General features: G+C 46.0%; 2 protein-coding genes across 4 annotated transcripts in view; one reads left to right on the top strand and one right to left on the bottom strand.

The window, feature by feature from the left end:
- DCAF4 (DDB1 and CUL4 associated factor 4) overlaps positions 1–2,557 on the top strand; it is a 47,385-nt gene extending 44,828 nt beyond the window's left edge. The window contains exon 14 of the mRNA XM_032245695.1: positions 2,438–2,557. Within this exon, the coding sequence (XP_032101586.1) occupies positions 2,438–2,532 (95 nt within the window). The 3' untranslated portion in view covers positions 2,533–2,557. The remainder of the gene's footprint in view (positions 1–2,437) is intronic.
- Positions 1–16,001, bottom strand: part of ZFYVE1 (zinc finger FYVE-type containing 1) — a 70,008-nt gene that overhangs the window by 16,024 nt on the left and 37,983 nt on the right. For all 3 annotated transcript variants that reach the window (XM_032245690.1, XM_032245689.1, XM_032245691.1), the window contains exons 5-11: positions 9,953–10,059; positions 7,404–7,512; positions 6,601–6,698; positions 6,391–6,508; positions 3,988–4,158; positions 3,224–3,404; positions 2,529–2,642 (exon numbers count right to left, since the gene is read on the bottom strand). In XM_032245690.1, coding sequence (XP_032101581.1) covers positions 2,529–2,642; positions 3,224–3,404; positions 3,988–4,158; positions 6,391–6,508; positions 6,601–6,698; positions 7,404–7,512; positions 9,953–10,059 — 898 coding nt within the window. The remainder of the gene's footprint in view (positions 1–2,528; positions 2,643–3,223; positions 3,405–3,987; positions 4,159–6,390; positions 6,509–6,600; positions 6,699–7,403; positions 7,513–9,952; positions 10,060–16,001) is intronic.

Here is a 16,001-nt window from a genome sequence, read left to right as displayed (position 1 = left end):
TCAAATTCCAAGCCTCCCAAGTAGCTGGGATTACAAGCACGCAACCCCATACCCATCTCCTTGATATTCCCATCTATGAAGCTTTCCTTGTAAACTGAAGGGGCAGCCGTGTTAAGAACCCCTGGAGGAACTATAAAGAAGTCTGGGCTCTGGAGTCAGACACTCTAATCCCAATTTTATTGAGAATGGGTTAATCATAAACTGCTGGATTAAGAAAGTTTAGCTAAGGCTGGGCACTGTGGCTCACACCTGTAATCCCAGCACTTTGGGAGGCCAAGGCAGGCAGATCACTTGGCCAACATGGTGAAACCCTGTCTCTACTAAAAATACAAAAATTAGCTGGACATGGCGGCACATGACTGTAACCCCAGCTACTTGGGAGGCTGAGGCATGAGAATCACTTAAACCTAGGAGGTGGAGGTTGCAGTGAGCCAAGATTTTACCACTGCACTCCAGCCTGGGCAATAGAGTGAGATTCAATATGAAAAAAAAAAAAAGAAGCCGGGCGCGGTGGCTCAAGCCTGTAATCCCAGCACTTTGGGAGGCCGAGGCGGGTGGATCACGAGGTCAAGAGATGGAGACCATCCTGGTCAACATGGTGAAACCCCGTCTCTACTAAAAATACAAAAAATTAGCTGGGCATGGTGGCGCGTGCCTGTAATCCCAGCTACTCAGGAGGCTTGAGGCAGGAGAATTGCCTGAACCCAGGAGGTGGAGGCTGCGGTGAGCCGAGATCGCGCCATTGCACTCCAGCCTGGGTAACAAGAGCGAAACTCTGTCTCAAAAAAAAAAAAAAAAAAAAAAGAAAGAAAGAAAGAAAATAAAGGTTAGCTAACCTCTCAGGGGCTTACTCATCTTTAACAATCCACCTTCAAGAGCTGTGATGAGGATGACAAGAAAGAACATGCCTGATACACTGGCCTGGGACTCTACACCTGTGGGCGCTCAGGATGAGAGCACTTGGTGAGCACAGCTTGCAGGCTATGCTCTGCTTCTGAGCCAAGGACAGTCCTTGCCTCTCCCAGGCACCCCTGAAGACAGATGCAACCAGAGATTGAAGCCTGGGCAAATCCAGCAGTTCCTACATCCTCTACTCTGTGAGCCGCAGTGAGGAAAGCTGCTCCAGGACATTTTCATCACTACCTACTTTTGCTCACTCCCCTACAACATGCCACGCTACCCCAGGCCTGGCCAGCCTTGCCTAAGCCCGCCATGCACTGGGTGATTTCCTTCCCTCTCTCCCTCGCCATCCTGAATACATCCAAAGCTGGGGTGCTATTTTAAATCTTAAACTACTAACAGTTTGGCTGGTGTGACAGATTAAAGGCAGTGTAGACTCTTTGACCCACTTTCCATCTTTGACACTCCTGCCCCCTCCCTTGAATCTAAGCAGGCCCTGGACTGCAGCAGACTCCAGGAGATGGCAGCAGGGGTGCCCGTCTGCAATCCTAGGCCTTAAGAGATGGGCAGCTTCAGCTGGGCGCAATGGCTCATGCCTGTAATCCCAGCACTTTGGGAGGCCAAGGTAGGTGGATCACCTGAGGTCAGAAGTTCAAGACAAGCCTGGTCAACATAGTGAAACCCCATCTCTACCAAAAATACAAAAATTAGCTGGGCCTGGTGGCACATGCCTGTAATCCCGGCTACTCAGGAGGCTAAGGTAGGAGAACTGCTTGAGCCCGGGAAGCAGAAGTTGCAGTGAGCTGAGATTGCACCGCTGCACTCCAGCCTGGGCGACACAGTAAGATTCCATCTCAAAAAAAAAAAAAAGAGAGAGATGGACAACTTCTACTTCCTGTCTCTTGGAACATTAGCTCCTGGAATACTGACATCACTTAAGAAGTCCAGCTTCTTAAATGCCAGAAAAACCACTGAAGAGGCCTGGAGAATACAGAGAGGGGATGAGGCTCTGCTACACACAGCCTTCTCACTGTCCCTGCCAAGGCACGCAGCTTGTAAGTGAGGTCAGCTTGGAGTCTTGAGACCACTCCAGCTGCCACCCTGGAATATCAGGTAGTAACTAGAGGAAATGCCACTTGGAGCTGAAAAATCACCCTTCCTGACTTCTAAACCTAGAAAGACATCCAAGATGCTTGTTTTCTTTTTTAATGTATTTTTTTTGAGATGGAGTTTCGCTCTGTATGTAACCCAAGCTGGAGTGCAGTGGCGTGATCTCGGCTCTCTGCAACCTCCACCTCCCGAGTTCAAGCGATTCTCCTGCCTCAGCCTCCTTCGTAGCTGGGATTACAAGGCCTGAGCCACCACGCCCGACTCAAGATGGTTGTTTTAAGCCTTTACATTTTAAGGTAGCTTGTTATACAGCACTAGAAGCTATGAGAGAATGGCCTCAGGAATAAACATGAAACTACTAAGGCATTCAGCAGAAGCAAGCAAATGGCAGTTTGCAATTAATTCCTTACCACTCATCTCTATCTAGGTTGGCAAGCCTTTACAAAGTGGCAGCCCAGGGCACCCGAAACCCCTCAACCCAGATCAGCTACACCCAAGGGAAGCACTGCCAGGCCCACCTAGTGGTATGTCAATGGCTGTTACAACAGCTCCCAGAGTGTTCTGCACGGCTTCGCCCACCTTCCGAGCAATGAGCGTTCCGCCTTCATCGTCCCCCTGTGCCTCCGTAACATCTGTAGACAATAATAAGGGAAAAGCTGTCACCTCTAAGTCCTCTCCCAAATGGAAAACTCAGGGAGCAATAGCAGAACGCTTCTGGATTCTGAGCCCAAACACCACCGTGTCCTCCAGCAACCATTGCAAAGGTCTGCGCTGCGGGTCGGGTCGGCCCAGACCCTGAAATCCGATGACATCTGTCAGTCCTTTATCTGCAACCTTCTGGGGACCCTTTATAACCTTCTTTAAGGCAGAAAGGTTCTAGGAGCAAAAACTAGTACCTTCTCAAAGGAGAAGACTGAGCTAGAACCTTCTCAAAGGAGCAGCCTTTTCAGAACTCAGCTGCTATGTGTGTATTCCCTGCCCCCAGAAGCACCTCTGCAGCTAAGAACGCAGGACAGGCTCGAGCCCTGAGGAACAGCACCCATAGGACACTGTTAACAAGGAGCTTAGAGCCTGACTGGCCAAGGCCCGAGGTAAGTGCTCTCACAAGGAAGATGTGGTTATGAGCGGGACTGGGGCATCTGGACATCCAGTTCCCAGTGCCAAGGAGGGAGGGTCTCCCCGCCACCCCTGCAGCTCCCAGGCCCCACGTTACCTAACTGGACATTCCTGGCTTCGTAGCAGTTGTCACACACCCGCACCGGCGCAGGGCCCCAGCCCCGCTCAGGCACTGGCCGGGTCTTTGATGAACAGCTGTCACAGAAGCCCTCCCCACAGGCTCGGCAGTGATGCTTCGTGTCATTATCTTTAAAAGACGTCGCACACTTGTTGCAGCTCTGTTCCAAGCCCAAAACAAAACAGAGAGGCAGGTGGGTATGGCACATGTCTGCTCAGTTGAGAAGTCGACCAGAGCTGGGGCAACCAGAAACTAAGGCAGTGCTGTTAGCTCAAGCAGGACAAAACTTTCCAGTAAGAGTTATCTGAGAGTGGAAAGGAAGCCAGGTGGGCAGCAAGTGTCCTTCACTAAGTGTCTGGGTTAAAGCTGGGTGCTCCCTTGCTCTGGGTGCTGTAGCATTAATGGATCAAGCTGAGGATGACCCTAAATAACCTTTAAAGGCTCCTTTTCCCCAGATTCTCTATCTGCATCCTCACACATGTAAGCAATATTAATTGGCCGCCACAGACAAGGAAACTATAACCCAAGAGAGAATATACTTGCAGGAAAACACGATGGGAAATCAGTGGGCAAAGAGGAAACTGGCCTTCTCAATGACTCCTACCCTTCCCAGTACTCACAGAGCTCAATGCTCTGGCAGAAATGTTTGCGTCTCCCTCACAGGGCAAGCTTAGCACAAGGCAAAGCAGCATTAAGCAGGATGGGCTGTGCCAGGGGTGTAAGGGCATCGTGCCACTCCATACCAGAATCTGGGAGTTGGGCCTCCAGTAGGCAGGGGCAATCTGGTCTGTCAGCCAGGAAGTCACAGCCTTGGTGGGTCCAAGGCTAAGCTCGGACACCGACTGAGCCATGAAGTTCATCCCGTCTAACAGGCGCTGGGCAGCATTGTTGTTGTCCTTCAGAAACCCGTCAGTCTGAAATGAAAATGCAGGCTTCCATCATGCTGAGAAGGGAGTGAAAGGAAGGAGGAAGAGGGATGTCTGGTGAGTTGCAAACTCATTGTGGCCAACTCAGAACCATTAACTCCCTGGCAGGGAAAAATGCAGACAGACCAAGATCCCTCTGGCTTTGTTCTCTTCAAAGCGACCATAAGACTTGACATGTAGCTAGCTGTTCAATTCAGGACTTACTAAGCCCATATAATACAGGAGATGACACCTCTTCCAGGAGGCCCCCCACCACAGGCTGAGTTAAGAACCTTTCCTCTTAGTTCTTCCAATACTTGAACATCTCTAGGAATCCTATTTCTGTGTGTCTAAGTACAATATCCATTTATGTGTCTGACTCCTTATCAAACTCTGAACTCCCTGACAATAACTCTTTTTCATTTTTGTATTTTGTAAAGTAACTAGCTCAATTCTGGGCACAAGGTACATAACGATGTATGTTGAAATGAAAAAGGGAGGGAGGGAGGGAGGAAGGAAGGAGGGAGTAAACACACAGCAGGGAAGGCATCTGTATTCTCCTAATTTCAAGTACTGTGAGGAATGCAACCTGAGAGTACTCTACTGCAGTACTGTTTTCCTGGAATATAAACTATCTAACCACCTTTACTTTCTCACTATAAGACCATGTTAAATCCTTGGGACAAGATGGCATAAACCATTACGCCAAGGAGGTGGGTTCCAGTAATGAGACTACCATACAATAACAAATTTCAGTGGGCCTGAACATTGGGAAAAAAGAGGAAAAAAATAAGGAAATCTCCAGTTTTATGGTACCTATAGGATCCAGGAAAGCTCAGAAGGGACCTGCAGGTAGGATTCCTAGGCTGAATGGTGGCTTGAGGAATCACCAAACAAGGACAATGACACAGAGTAAAATGATTCCCTCAGTGAAAAATCACTTGTCTTTCTTCCATGAAAGGAAAAAGTTTTGGATTTGCTGTGATTTATGGACAACGCTAAGTGTGAATGCTGATTTAATGCGGAATGAAAGCATGATATCACTGCCTCATAAGCAGATTTGTATTTTTGACATCTGGAACTCAAAAGTCAAAGTAAGAAATCACTTAAGGGTCAATAGGAATCCCACTTCCTAGAATATACTTCAAGAAAATTTCCTATAACAAAAAATGGCTTTCTTACACAAAGATAGTCACTAGCATTTTAATGGTTTTCTTAAAAAGGCAGAAATAAAACTAAATAAAATAGCATTATGAGAAAAAAAAAAAAGCAGGAAAAAGGCATGTAGATTATCTGTATCTATAAAAACATATACATAGAAAATGGACGACTAGAATATGGGAAAATGTTTTATTTGCCAAAAGAGTAAGCTACAGATTTTTATTGTATTTCATTTAAAGTTGTACTTTATTTATTTATTTATTACAGAGATGGGGCCACGCTGTGTTGCCCAGGCTGGAATGCAGTGGCTATTCACAGGCACAATCCCCCCCTACTGATCAGCACAGGAGTTTTGACCTGCTCCGTTTCTGATCTGGGCTGGTTCACCCCTCCTTAGGCAACCTGGTGGTCCCCTGCTCCCAGGAGGTCACCATACTGATGCCGAACTTAGTGGGACACCCGATGAGCATAGCGCACTACAGCCCAGAACTCCTGGGCTCAAGCGATCCTCCCACCTCGGCCTCCTGAGTAGCTGGGACTACAGGCACGAGCCACCGCGCCCAGCTCAAGTTGTACTTCTTTTTTTTTTTTTTTTTTTTTTTGAGACGGAGTTTCACTCATGTTACCCAGGCTGGAGTGCAATGGCACGATCTCGGCTCACCGCGACCTCCGCCTCCTGGGTTCAGGCAATTCTCCTGCCTCAGCCTCCTGAGTAGCTGGGATTACAGGCACACCCCACCATGCCCAGCTAATTTTTTGTATTTTTAGTAGAGACGGGGTTTCACCATGTTGACCAGGATGGTCTCGATCTCTTGACCTCGTGATCCACCCGCCTCGGCCTCCCAAAGTGCTGGGATTACAGGCTTGAGCCACCGCGCCCGGCCTCAAGTTGTACTTCTAATATACATGCAAGAAGAAATTAAAACAACTAAAGGTCCAGAGAGCAAAAAAGCTCTCCAGATCATGCCTTTCTAAACCACCAACATTCTGAAATTCACAGTTAACCTTAATTTTAAACAAGCTCCAGTTTTCTACACACAAAAAACTGAACAACACAAGATAAAGGAAAACAGCTCTTACTCCAGGCCACACGTGCACAATCTCTGTCCGCACCACCGTATCCACAGGATCTTGGTTTCCAAACCAGTACTGCCGACTACGATAGACCACGCCACAGTTAGGACATTCGATCACATACCTATGAGGAAGGCAAATCAATACTGTTACCCTGCCAGGTGCCTGGGGAGACAAACACACCAGAAAACCTTTAGCCACATTGTTTAAACTCACCCAGACCAGGCATATTTTGCAAGACCCATCCAGGGAGAGTCAGTGGAAGCAGATGTTTTGGGCACTACGCTGACTTCCTCGCCTCTCTCATAGCAGGCCTGAAACAGGGAACACTCTGCTAGCTTATTTTTTGTCTTCTGGTTTTTTCTTTTTTAGTAGATATGGGGGGTTTTACCGTGTTGCCCAGGCTGGTCTCGAACTCCTGGGCTCAAGCCATCTGCCCGCCTCAGACTCCCAAAGTGCTGGGATTACAGATGTGAGCCGTCGTGCCTAGCCTTCTGCTAGCTTTTCCTGTGTACACCACAACCCCCACATCCAGCCCGACTCTCCACAAACCATACCAGCTGAGAGTTTCAGACGGTAAGTTTAGCACCGCAGAAGAAAGGTCATTCCTCTAGAGAAGCCAGTGCCTCAAGTGGTAATGAACTGAGTGTGCGTCCATCCCAGGCCCCAAAACTGAGCTTTAAATTATGTATCTGTCACAGACAGGAGGACAATCCAAAACTAGTTTCCTAAAGAGCACTTCTGCTCTTAAGAATGAATGTTCGATGTAAATGACCCTTACATACAGGCTCGACAGAACAAGGAGAAAATAAGCTTAAAACGGTGAACAAAGGGACCCTCACGAATGAAGACATGTGAATGCTTTTTGTTAGAGCTGGAAAGAAGTTCCAGAAATATTCCACTTGAATATCAAATACTTTGGCATGCAGCCATGGATGGCCCCAAGATGGTCTTGCCAAAGAGAGACAGAGTGGTCAGCAAGCCCGCTGCTGAAGCAGGGAGGAGCTCAGAGGACTCACCTTGCAGGTATATACTCGGTTGTCATATTGGTGGGAGTATCTGCAGCGGCTCTGGGCTTCATGAGGCACTCCTTCCTTCCCATGATTCATGCTGTTCTTACATCCAACCCTGAATGAAGCCCAAAGACTGACAATGAGATGGCTAAAGAAGCCAGTGCCACTTACACAGAACAGTCTGACCCTGAGCCAGGCACAAGGCCAAGACCAGACTTTGATTACTAACTGGGCCTCAGATGCTGAACACAGAAAGGGTAGCTGGAAACCCACATGCCTCCCTGTTACACTTGCAATCGACAGCACTACAGAGGTACAGCAACTACTATCCTTCTATGAGGACAAAGGGGAAAAAAGAAATCAGCTGGGCACAGTGGCTCACGCCTGTAATACCAGCACTTTGGGAGGCTGAGGGGGGCAGATCACTTGAGGTCAGAAGTTCAAGACCAGCCTGGCCAACATGGTGAAACCTTGACTCTACTAAAAATACAAAAATTAGCTGGACATGGTGATGGGTACCTGTAGTCCCAGCTACTCAGGAGGCTGAGGCAGGAGGAGAATCACTGGAACCCAAGAGGCGGAGGTTGCAATGAGCCGAGATCGTGCCACTATATTCTGGCCTCAACAACAGAGCCAGACTCCGTCTCAAAAAAAAAAAAAAAAAAAATCTTCTTGGAAAAACTACCTGTCCCCTCAGCAGAAATGGAGGAGCCAGAAGATACAAACTTGACCAGAGAGAGGAAACCTGAACAGCTCTCAAAAAACTCAAAAAATCCAAACAAGATAAAATGGAAAGTTTACCGAGAACAGGCTGCCAAGATGCAAACGAAAACCAATCCCAAAAGTTGGCAATGCATTAAGGGGAGGCTTAGTCTGAACAAGAAAGCCTTCCAAATGAACAGTGAGCTCTGCCATCCTGACAATGCAGAAACAGAGATCAGGACTTTAGAATTTCACTATGATAAACGGGAAAGTTCCAGAAATCCTGGGAGGCTCACAATGGGAAAGCAATGATCCAACAGGGTAAGTCACACTGGCAACTAGCATCCCTCTCCTCTTTCCAAGCTGAACTCTCCAAGATAATCCTGAGTTCTCCCTTGCCCAGGCTGTATAATCCAACGTCCTCTTTTCACTAAGGCCAGAGGTGATTCTGCAAGCAGCACGTGGCCTACAGGGCTCAAAGCAAAATGGCCATTCATAACAGATGTAGGTCAGGTCTACTCCTGTAGAAGGGCAAGTGTGCAGGACAGGGACACTGGTTCTGGTAGGAGCAAAGACAATTTGGTTTTGAAGGGAGGTGGGAGGAACTGTCTAAGGACATGGAGACTGCCATCTGACTTCCACATGCTGCATTTAAATCCCCTGGGGCCCATCAGACAAGTCACCAGACTGATTTAATAGCCATCAACAGTTCAAACTAATCCAGTGATCCTCAAAGGGTGGTCCCTGTAAACAACATCAGCATCACCTGAGAATTTAATAATTTATTAAAATGCAAACTCCCAGGCCCTACCTCAGACCTACTGAATTACAAACTGTGGAGGCAGGGCCCAGCGATCATGCCCTTCAACTTTTTCTGATGCTTGCTGAAATTTGCAAATCACTGCTCTAACTCTAACAAAGTGCAGTCCACAGACCAGCAGCACAGGTATCACCAGGGAGCTTGACAGAGACGCATAATCTCAGGCCTCAGCCAGACCTGATTCAGAATCTGCATTTTAACAGAATCTCAAGGTGATGCTTATGCATATGGAAGTTTCAGAAGCACTGCCCCAACTCATCGTCCTCAACTGAGGCTGCACTTTAGAATCCTCTGAGGAACCTCTTAAACATACCCATGCAGAGGCCCTATACACAACCCGTTAAATTCGAATCCCAGGAGGTGGTGCCTGGCCTCAAGAATTTTGAAAGCTCCCCGGAAAATTATTTTATTTATTTATTTATTTTAAAGACGGGGTTTCACCATGTTGGTCAGGCTGGTCTTGAACTCCTTACCTCAGGTGATCCGCCTGCCTTGGCCTCCAGAGTGCTTGAATTACAGGCGTGAGCCACCGCACCCGGCCTCCCCAGAAAATTCTAATGTGCTCTAAACATCCGCCCTAATAGTGAAAGAAATCACCTGGGACCAATACCTACCCATAGTGTTTTGCACAGGTGGGGGCGGGGAACGGACTCAAATGTCAGTTGAATAATTGGAATACTATGAATAAGTGACTGAATGCTCCGGTAGAAGAAACACAGAAAAACAAGCAACCCAAAGTTTTCGGTCCCAAAAACCTCCCAAATCAGAGCTAGTCAATTTCACATCTATACCAGTTGGAATTTCCAGGAGATTCTTCACAACCATGTGTCCTTGAAGCTCTTGCTACCTCAAAAGCGTGGTTCCCAGACCACCGGGATCTTGTGGGAACTTACAAGTGCACCACTTTGGACAATTTAAATCACAACCTGTAATTTGGCAAGCGCCCAGGGGATTTACAAACACACCAAAATCTGGGAAATACCACTCAAAGGCTCTATTCCCAAGGTGTGGGGGTGGGGAGGGCCTGACTTACCCACAGCTGAGGCATAAGGAGGAGCAGGTGAAGTACTCATCTGGAAAAAAGGAGCTATGCGCCATCTGGTCATCAGGGATCTCACCGCTAAAGCGGTCGCTCAGGGCCTGCCAAGGAAGGAAGGTGACATATGATGGCACTCAGTAGACAGCTCCACACTTGGGCCCCCACTGCAGCTACCATACAAGCACCACAGGCACAGAGGAAATCCAGTCACTTGTGCTCATGACCCTTGACCTTCCTGACCCAACTCACATCATTCCTTACCATGGGAAACCTTGGAAAGAACCAGCCCTTTCCCCAAGAGGTCACGATAAGCAAAGTTACTGTTCCCCTTAATTGCCTTGCAGGTTATAAAGGCCTCACACCACTCAGTCTTTTATTCAAGACCACCACAAATAATGACGAATGCCCATTTCATTTATGTGAGGCTGGGACCGAGAAAACAAGACTCACGAGGATGGCTCCTCTTTCAGCCATGGGAAGAGCTCAGATGTGATCTATGAGTTTTCTGAGCTTCTATCCCAGCTATAACCACAGGCACTCAATTGGAGTTTACTAGGCCACAGACAAGCTCAAAGCGGGAAAATTTCACCAGAAAAAAAAAAAAAAAACAAGAATTATTATAGTGTTTAGCAGTCATTTATCAACCTATCAACCCCCAAATACCCATAACCCAAAGGACAGCAAATGGCCAAAATAAATGCCAAGAAGAAAACATATCCACAAAGTAAACTGAAAATTTTAGGTTGAAATGTAGCTTCCACTCCTAATCCTATCTTGACTTATTATTAGATATTGAAAGTATTCCTCAACCTAATTACAGAAAGGGGGTTTCCACACTTTAAAAATCGTTAAGTATATGTTGCTCCAAGCTTCTAACTTTCAGTCCAGTCCCAGTGTGAGGAGACAGGCATTATTCAGGGGACAATAAGGGAAAGCGACCTAAACAAAAGGACAAGATGTTACTTCCTTTAGTAAAAGGGCAGATGATAATTTTAAGATGAGATTTGGGAAAAGGGCAGGTCAGGTTTTACACTAAGAACAATGAGAGGCTGGGTGTGGTGGCTCACACCTATAATCCCAGCACTTTGGGAGGCAGAGGTGGGCCAGATCACAAGGTCAAGAGATCCAGATCATCCTGTCCAACATGGTGAAACCCGTCTCAACTAAAAATACAAAAATTAGACGGGCGTGGTGGCACCCACCTGAAGTCCCAGCTACTCGGAAGGCTAAGGCAGGAGGCGGAGTTTGCAGTGAGCCAAGATCGTGCCACTGCACTTGAACCTGGACAACAGAGCAAGACTCCGTCTCAAAAAAAAAAAAAAAAAACAATTAGAACTTCTTGCACAAGGTTCCTTTTCCTATATGCAATGTAATCTTAATACCAGGAGTTGCAAACCCAAGTGCCTACAAAGGCACGTAGTATCACTGTTGAGTCAGGTCAGCCATAGGACCAGAATAGTGGCAAGGAGTGAGTCAAACTGAACATACATAACTCCCCAGAGGGCATTCTCACTCAGGTCCTGCAAGGCTACTGCAGAGGCCCAGAACACAATCTGTCAGTGATGGCTGACAAAGTGGCCACACTGGACTTCAGACAACAAAAAAATGGTCTGACAAATAATGTGTAAGTCCTATACTTCTTGGGGGTACTTTGATAAAGAGTGAAAACATGAAGACCTTGAAAAACTATATGAATGAATATACATAAATGCTGAGAATAAATGAGAAGCAAGGCAAGTGAAATCACAAGTTGGCCTATACATCTCAGCCAAATTAATTATACATCTCAGACAAATTAACAAATTAACACTCCTATACAGCGTTCTCCCCTCTCCTACTTCTACATGTGACCCATTCTTCAGGGATGTTTTTGGTCTCACCTCTTCCAGTGAAGCCACTCCAACCACATCACTCTCTGCCTTCTCTGAAGGCCTGCTGCACTCAATAAAAACTTGTTATTAAGCAATCAGGCAATGATGCAAAGCTATGGGCCTGCTGTATTTCATCTCCAGAACCAGATCATAAATACTGTCAAAGCAGCTTCCTACCTTTGCATCCTCCTCCAAATCCTAGCAAAGGTCCTAACAGGTACTCAACTACAACTGCTGGGATCAGTGCCCCAGCACCAGCCCCCTTCACAAACCAACCCTTGCCCTCCTCTCCTGGCCCTGCCCTTGCCCTTCATCCCATGCCCAGAGGTCCTCTCAAATTTAAAGCTAACTACTCCCTAACTGGCCACATGATCCATAACTCTCCAGGCTGTTTCTCAAACAGATATGTACAGAACACTCTGGGGACTCCTGATGGGAAAAGAGAGCTTTTTATGGAGACAGAGTCTCACTCTGCGACCCAGGCTGGCGTGCAGTGCATGGTCACAGCCCACTGCAGCATCACCATCCCTGGCCCAAGCAATCCGCCTGCCTCAGTCTCCCAAGGAGCTGGGACCACAGGTGCATACCACCATGCCCCAATAATTTTTTATTTGTTTTATTTTTTGTTTGTTTTGTTATTGAGACAGAGTCTCGCTCTGTTTGTTACCCAGGCTGGAGTGCAGTGGTGCAATCTTGGCTCACTGCAACCTCTGGGTTCAAGCGATTCTCCTGCCTCAGCCTCCGGAGAAGCTGAGATTACGGGCCCCCACCACCACGTCTGGCTTTTTGTTTTGTTTTGTTTTGTTTTGTTTTGTTTTTTGTTTTTAGTAAAGACAAGGTTTCACCATGTTGGCCAGGCTAGTCTCGAACTCCTGACCTCAAGTAATCCTCCGGACTTAGCCCCCAAAAGTGTTGGGATTATAAGAACAAGCCACTACACCCAACCAAGAATAGCAATTTTTATCCTCAAAGTTTTTTCTTTTGAACAGGTAAATGAAAGTCTAGCCTAAATACTCCTTTTCCTAAGGACAAATAATATCAAATTTTGTATGAGTGCAACCGCTGGGTTGAATTCACAGAGGATGCCAACCCCCAGTAAATGGGAAATTGGAATCCAGTACAGCAAAAGGTTCTTACTGTTCCAACCCAAGTGACCTGGTTCACTTCTCTGAAAGTTCTTAGAGAAACGAGGGCATTTGTAAGTATCTCAAGGCTTGGTGTGAAACAATCTGCAGCCTGATTTGCCACAGTACGTATGCCATCATTCTCTGCCCTAGACAAATTAACTATTGGCTTATGTTGTTCAAGGTAACAGGTAACCTCTTATGACATAAGAAAGAGAACTCCCAGGCAAGCCAGCCTTCAGATGCTGGTCACCCATCCTCTTGCATACTAGGTAAGAGAACAAGCATTTCACTCTTTCAGAAGTCACAACCTGACTACGTATGCCATCATTCTCTGCCCTAGACAAATTAACTACTGGTTTATGTTGTTCAAGGTAACAGGTGACCTCTTATGATGTAAGAAAGAGAATTCCCAGGCAAGCCAGCCTTCAGATGCTGGTCACCCATACTCTTGCATACTAGGTAAGAGGACAAGCATTTCACTCTTTCACAAGTCACAACCTGACTAATGAATCAGACCCTGACAAGTTTTAGGAGACTTATAAGAATCAAGAGAGTGGGAAAGTAAACTAACTGTTTAAAAAAAAAAAAAAAAAAATCTAAGGTCAGCATGTTTTCCACGCAAGGGGAGGGAAAAATTGTCCTCCTTTAGAATCTAATATTTTTTTTCCTTTGGAGACAGAGTCTCCCTCTGTCCCCCAGGCTGGAGTGCAGTGGCATGATCCCAGCTCACTGCAATCACTGCCTCCTGAGTAGCTGGGACTATAGGCGCACGCCACCATGCCCAGCTGATTTTTTTGTATTTTTAGTAGAGACAGGGTTTCACCATGTTGGCCAGGCTGGTCTCAAACCCCTGACCTCAAGTGATCCACCTGCCTTGGCCTATAAAAGTGCTGGGATTACAGGCGTGAGCCACCATGCCAGGTCCTGATTTTTCTTTACATACCACTTGATCCATATACTTATTAGCAGGTTCAAAAATTCCAAACCTCACATCATTCCACAGTTTCTCGGGCCCTCCTCCTCCTGAGATCCCAGAGCTAGAAGAGAAAGGCAGGGAATGCCCCCCCTACCCTGAGAAAGCTTAGGAAAGCATTTGAGGCAAGTCTGGAAAGGGTTGCCTGGAGACCAGATGATCTTGAACTTTAGTTGCCTTGACAACAATGTGGCTGGCTCTTTCTATTGTATCTATAGGGTGGCCCCAGTCATTAAGGACTGGCAGTGAATTTCCTGAATCAAAATGGACACACTTCTATAATCAATGACATAATGACATCACACCCAAACAAAACATAACTTTATAAATACCTAATAAATGCTTCCCAACCTGGGCATGTTGGTTCACGCCTGTAATCCCAGCACTTTGAGAGACTGAGACAGGCAGATCACCTGAGGTCCGAAGTTCGAGACCAGCCTGACCAACAAGGAGAAACCCCATCTCTACTAAAAATACAAAATTAGCCAGGCGTGGGGGTGTATGCCTATAATCCTAGCTACTCAGGAGTCTGAGGCAGGAGAATCGCTTGAACCTGGGAGGCAGAGGTTGCCGTGAGCCAAGATAACACCATTGCACTCCAGCCTGGGCAATAAGAGCAAAACGCTGTCCCCCCGCAAAAAAAAAAAAAAAAAAAAATTAAAATAATAAATAAATGCTTCCCGATGTGACAGAATTGGACCATCAAGAGTTTCTACATTTAAACATCAGGGTTAAAGAAGGCATTACATAAAGGCTGAGCACACTGGCTCACTCCTAGTAATCCCAGCACTTTGGGAGGCCAAGGCAGACACATGGCTTAAGCTCAGAAGTTCGAGATCAGCCTGGGTAACATGGCAAAACCTTGTCTCTACAAAAAATACAAAAATTAGCCAGGTGTGGTGGCATGTACCTATAGTCCTAGCTGCTTGAGAGGCTGAAGTGGGAGAATGGCTTGAGCCCAGGAGGCAGAGGTTGCAATGAGCCTAGATGGTGCCACTGCACTCCAGCCTGGACGACAGAGCCAGACCTGGTCTTAAAAAAAAATTAAGATAATATTACATAAAACTTATACAAATTCAACCATGAAATGGTTCTCCCAATTATTCAGAACCCTAAGTACAGATAACCATAGTTAACACAATATTCAATTCCACTACTGAATATTAATTCCTCTATTCGATAGAGACCTGAGGATCTGTTTCCTGCAGAGTTAGAAAAGGACACGGGGCAGGAGAAAAGGATTTAACTCTACTATGATCCTATTTATTCAGGAAGAAAAACATACACATTATAAACATATACTTATGCATGTGTTTACATAGCAGTGAAAATTTCTAGACACTTATGTGAGAAAGTATTAAGAGTTATCTCTACAGACTGAGGAGGCCGGAGGTAGGAGAAGGAAAGAGGACTTAACCCTCAAACATGCTGTAGTACTTGAATTGTTTATCATGAATATGCATTGCTTTTATAATTTTTTAAATGACATCTCTTTTTTAAATAAAATAACCAAATACTCAAATATAACTGACAGTATGTAGCAGGAGCCTTTTAAAATGGTCACATCCTCTGACCTCTTTAAAAGTGAAGTAACTATTGGAAGGAATACAGCATGGAGTTAAAAGCGTTATGGGCCTGGCATGGTGGCTGTGAGAGGCTGGAGTGCAGTGAGCTGTGACCGCACCACTGCCCTCCAGCCTGGGCAACAGAGCCAGACCCTGTCTCCAAAGAAACAAGAACAAATGGGAGATTCAGGAAGCCAAACAAATTTTCCTGGCACAGAATATGTATCTGTTTATACACCACACCAACTGTTTTATCTCAAAAAGGACTCAAGGCTATTAATAAAAAAATTAATACAGTAGCATAAAGCAAAAATAAGTGAAGACAGCCATTTATATTATACACTGCTGTGAACTACAAAAACTTTAGAGTCTATTTTAACAACAAAACTCTACTTGGTCAGTTTGCCTAAGGCAGACCTTAAAAATGGCTATTAGAGTAAAAATCAGAGAATGAGCCATGTCTAATTTTTTTTTTTTTTTTTTTTTGAGACGGAGTTTCACTCTTGT

Source organism: Sapajus apella, unplaced genomic scaffold, assembly GCF_009761245.1.
Source record: "Sapajus apella isolate SASKATOON/1434 unplaced genomic scaffold, GSC_monkey_1.0 scaffold59, whole genome shotgun sequence".
Classification (NCBI taxonomy): Eukaryota; Metazoa; Chordata; class Mammalia; order Primates; family Cebidae; genus Sapajus; species Sapajus apella.
This window is presented reverse-complemented; position numbering and strand designations above follow the sequence as displayed.